This window comes from Garra rufa, chromosome 20 (genome assembly GCF_049309525.1).
Source record: "Garra rufa chromosome 20, GarRuf1.0, whole genome shotgun sequence".
Classification (NCBI taxonomy): Eukaryota; Metazoa; Chordata; class Actinopteri; order Cypriniformes; family Cyprinidae; genus Garra; species Garra rufa.
The window spans coordinates 2,656,083-2,660,828 of record NC_133380.1 but is presented as its reverse complement, the minus strand read 5'-3'; the positions used below and the strand labels follow the sequence as shown (position 1 = coordinate 2,660,828).

Below are 4,746 nucleotides of genomic sequence, written 5' to 3'. Positions count from 1 at the left end.
ATATATATATATATATATATATATATATATATATATTAATATAAATTATTTATTCATAATTATTTAGTTATTTTTATTATATGATTTAATTTAATTCATAGTATTTAATTATATTATAATTATTTGTTTATCATTTATTTACGGTTCTCTGATGACGATTACTGACCAGCTAAAATGCAAGTGTTAAATAAAACTGCAAAACTTGCTGAATTTTTTTTTTTTTTTACTTGTTTACTTGCATTTCAGCTGGTCAGTAATCATCATCAGAGAACCGTAAATAAATGATTAAATATTATACTATAATAAAGTACTATAAATTAAAATGAATAAATAATTTAAAAAAACATCCAAAATAATAATAATAAAAAATAAATGTACAATTAATATTTCTATAAATATAAATTTAAGATATTTAAAATTGTAATTTTTCTTAAAATCAAAATTTAAATAAAACACTTGCAAAATTTTTTTACTTGTTTACTTGCATTTCAGTTGGTGAGTAATAGTCATCAGAGAACCTTAAATAAATGATAAAAATGTCAAATTAAAATAATTATATTATAATAAAATACTGTAAATTAAAGTAAATCATATAATTAAAATAAATAAATACTTTTCAAATAAAAAATAAACATCCTAAATAATAAATTAAAAAAAGTAAAATTAATATTAATAAAAAAAATAATAATGAATTAAATTGTCACAATCCGTACAATAAAAAAATCAAAATGAAAGTAAATAAGGCAAGGCAAGTATATTTATATAGCACATTTCATACACAATGGCAATTCAAAGTGCTGTACATAAAAGGAATTAAAATCATAATAGCATAAAAAATCATAATCATTTAAAACAATAATCACATTAAAAATTTAAAAAATAATAATCACAACAATAAAAACAGAAAATTTAAGAACATTTAAGATGATTTAAGAATTGATTTAAAATTGATTAACACAGTAAAAATGATTATACATAAAATAATGCAATAAATAAATTACACAAATGTCAAATTAACATAATTATAATATAATAAAACACTATAAATTTAGTTAAATCATATAATTAAAATAAATAAATAATTATAAACAACCATCCTAAATAATACAAAAAAAACTCAAATGTAAAATTAATTTAAATTTATTATATGTGACCCTGGACCACAAAACCAGTCATAAGGTTAATTTTTACAAAACTGAGATGTATACATCATATGAAAGCTCAATAAATAAGCTTTCTATTGATGTATGGTTTGTTAGGATAGGACAATATTTGAAAATCTGGAATCTGAGGGTGCAAAAAAATCAAAATACTGAGAAAATCACCTTTAAAGTTGTCCAAATTAAGTTCTTAGCAATGCATATTACTAATCAAAAATTACATTTTGATATATTTATAGTAGGAATTTTACAAAAAATCTTCATGGAACATGATCTTTACTAAATTTCCTAATGATTTTTGGCATAAAAGAAAAATCTAGAATTTTGACCCATACAATGTGGTTTTGGTTTTCTAGTTTAGTGGTCCAGGGTCACGTATAATAATTTTTAAATAAAAGAAAAATCCTAAATAATAAATGTACAATTAATATAAAAATAAATGCAAGTTATTTCAAATTGTAATTTTTTTAAAAAGGAAAATTTAAATAATTTTTTTTTTTTTTTTTTACTTGTTTAACTGCATTTAGCTGTTCAGTAATCGTCATCAGAGAACTGGACACATGCAAATGTGCTATAGATAGATAGATAGATAGATAGATAGATAGATAGATAGATAGATAGATAGATAGATAGATAGATAGATAGATAGATAGATATGTGAATGTGTGTTTTACCCTGATGGATGTTTGTTGTCTTTGTTCAGGGTACGTCGGTGTGTCAGGTGACGTTGATCGGGCTGATGGTGATTCTCCTGTACGCGTCTCGCGCCTGTTATAACCTGGTGGTTCTGGCTCTGACCAACATAGAGAGCATAAACTCGTTCGATTACGACTGGTACAACGTGTCGGATCAGGTGGGCGTCACACGCCGCATCTCATCTCCTGAGTTCCTGGAGCTCAGTCACAAATAAAGCTGTGTTTGCTGTGGTTCTGCAGGCGGATCTGCGCTCCAGTCTGGGCGACGCGGGTTACGTGGTGTTCGGCGTGATTCTGTTCGTCTGGGAGCTGCTGCCCACGTCTCTGGTGGTTTTCTTCTTCCGGGTGCGAAAACCGGCTCAGGACCGGGTGAGCTGGAGCGGATCTCAGGAGTGTTTATTGTCTGCAGAAGATCCTGAACTGACTGATCTAAGTGTGTTCTGCTGTTTTCTAGAGCGGTTCTGCCATTCCCAGCCACGTCTTCTCAAACCGGCCGTACTTCTTTGACAATCCCAGACGCTACGACAGCGACGACGATTTAGCCTGGGCTTCCCATCCGGTCACCACCTCAACCAGGTAGAAACATCAGAACCAAAATAACCATGAAATAAAATAAAACATCAGTATAAGATGAGAAAAAAACAAAAAAACTATAGATTGAAACATTTTTTAAATATAAATGTAAAAAAGTAAATTCTGATTATTACATAAAAACCATAAAATGACTAAAACTAAAGAAAAAACTAAAAAAATTAACTAAAGATAGAAATATATATACAAAACTAATAAAAAAGCTAATTTAAATTAATAATAAATAACAGTACTAAAACTAAAACTGAAATAAAAAAATATTAAAGATAGTTAGAAATACATTTAAGAACTAATAAAAAAAGCAAATATAAAGTATTAAAAAAATAACAAAATTACTAAAATGAAAAAATGGAAAAAAAAACGTACTAAAGATAGAAGTATATTTAAAAACGAAAAAAAAGCTTATTTAAATTATTAATAAATACAATAAAATTACTAAAACTAAAACTGAAATAAAAAATTTACCCAAAACGGATAGAAATATATATTTATATATAAGAAAAACATAATAAAAAGCAAATTCAAATGATTAATGAATATAAATAAAAAAAGTTAAAAGTACTAAAACCGAATTAAAAAATTAACTAAAGATAGAAATATATTTAAAAACTAGTACAAAGGTAATTCAAATTATTAATAAAAAATTGAAATAAAACATTTACTAAAAATAGATAGAAATATATGTAAAAACTAATAAAATTCTAAAATAAAAATAAAGGATTACCAAAGATAGATAAAACATATATTTACAAACTAATAAAAAGCCAATTAAAATTATTAATAAATACAATAGAATTACTAAAACTAAAATCAAAGACAAAATTTACTACAGATAGAAAGAAATTATTTTATAAATTAATTAAAAAAGCTAATTCTAATTATTAATAATTACAATAAAATAAAAAATTAAAATTAAAATAACTAAAAATAGATTAAAAGATATTTTTAAAATATTTTTAAAAATCTCATTCAATTTATTAAGAAATACAATAAAATAAAAACTAAATAAAAAATTAAATAAAGGTACGTAATGTATTTAAAAAATAATTTAAAAAAGCCAATTTAAATTATTAACAAATACAATAAATTACTAAAACTAAAACCAAAATACAAAGATAGATAGAAATGTATTTTAAAAAGCAAATTCAATAATTAATAAATACAATAAAATTATTAAACAAAAAAAAAAACTAAGAAATATATATATATATATATATATATATATATAAATGAATAAATAAGCAAATTCAAATGATTAATACAATAAAATAACAAAAACCTAACTCAAAATAAAAAAACTAAGACAGATAGAAATATATTATAAAAAATAATTAATAAATACAATAAAATACAATAAAAAAGGTACGTAATGTTTTTAAAAATGTATTTAAATTATTTAAAATTTAAATAAATGTAATAAAATTACGAAGACAATTACTAAAAAATGTACTAAAATAAAAAGAAAAATATATATTTTTAAATAATTAATACAAAAAATTACTAAAAGATATGTAGAAATATATTAAGAATAAAACCAATGAAAGTTCAATTCAATTATTTATAAATACAAAAAATATTTTTTTTTCATAAACATTACTAAAATAATACTGCATCCCCCCAACATCAAACGTGATATAATGATGATTTTTATTTCTTTAACAATGCAGTAAAACAATATATACTTTGAAATATAATATTTATATGATTTGATTTAGTCAGATTTTTGGTGTGTTCAGTCTGTCGACGGACGGCTTTGACTGGAGCAGCCGCAGCAGCAGCTTCCTGGTCCATCTGGGAGGAGACGAGCCGCGGTCGTCATTGGCAACGGCGGGACTCAACCGTTAACCGACACTAAAGATGTAAACGAGAAACGCACTGCACTTTAGACCACCGACGCACACACACGGTCTTACACGAGCATCACGTCACACGCACGACGCACTGTAAGGGTGAGTCGCCATGGCAACTGACTCCAGAGCAGTGCGCATCGTCATGGCGACCACGGTCCCAGTGATCAAGGTTCTAAACGAGGCTGTGTTCAGAAAGCTGTACTTACAGACTGCATACTACCTTTACAAAGTAGTACACTTTACAAACGTCACTGCATTGCATGTTTCAGTCAGCAAGTGGCATCCAGTTTATCACCTCAGAAATGGTTATTTAACATTTTTCAGTTTAATTTGGGATAAACTGTTGACGGTCTGATCAAACAGGGAGTGAAAAAATATATTTTTTTTATAAAATGTTAAATTTTATTTCCAATAATTGCATTTTTAATTAATTAATTTAATTGTAATTTT

The 4,746-nt window shown here is 25.2% G+C and overlaps 1 protein-coding gene across 2 annotated transcripts in view; it reads left to right on the top strand.

Annotated features, from left to right (window-relative positions):
• Positions 1 to 4,636, top strand: part of LOC141293976 (G protein-coupled receptor 137Ba-like) — a 10,311-nt gene extending 5,675 nt beyond the window's left edge. The window contains exons 4-7 of one of the 2 annotated variants that reach the window (XM_073826048.1): positions 1,864 to 2,013; positions 2,096 to 2,224; positions 2,310 to 2,431; positions 4,183 to 4,636. In XM_073826048.1, the coding sequence (XP_073682149.1) occupies positions 1,864 to 2,013; positions 2,096 to 2,224; positions 2,310 to 2,431; positions 4,183 to 4,291 (510 nt within the window). In that variant the 3' untranslated portion in view covers positions 4,292 to 4,636. Of the gene's footprint in view, positions 1 to 1,863; positions 2,014 to 2,095; positions 2,225 to 2,309; positions 2,432 to 4,161 lie in introns of both variants that reach the window. The other variant, XM_073826047.1, reaches the window with a different exon arrangement.
• The last annotated feature ends 110 nt before the right edge of the window (positions 4,637 to 4,746 follow it).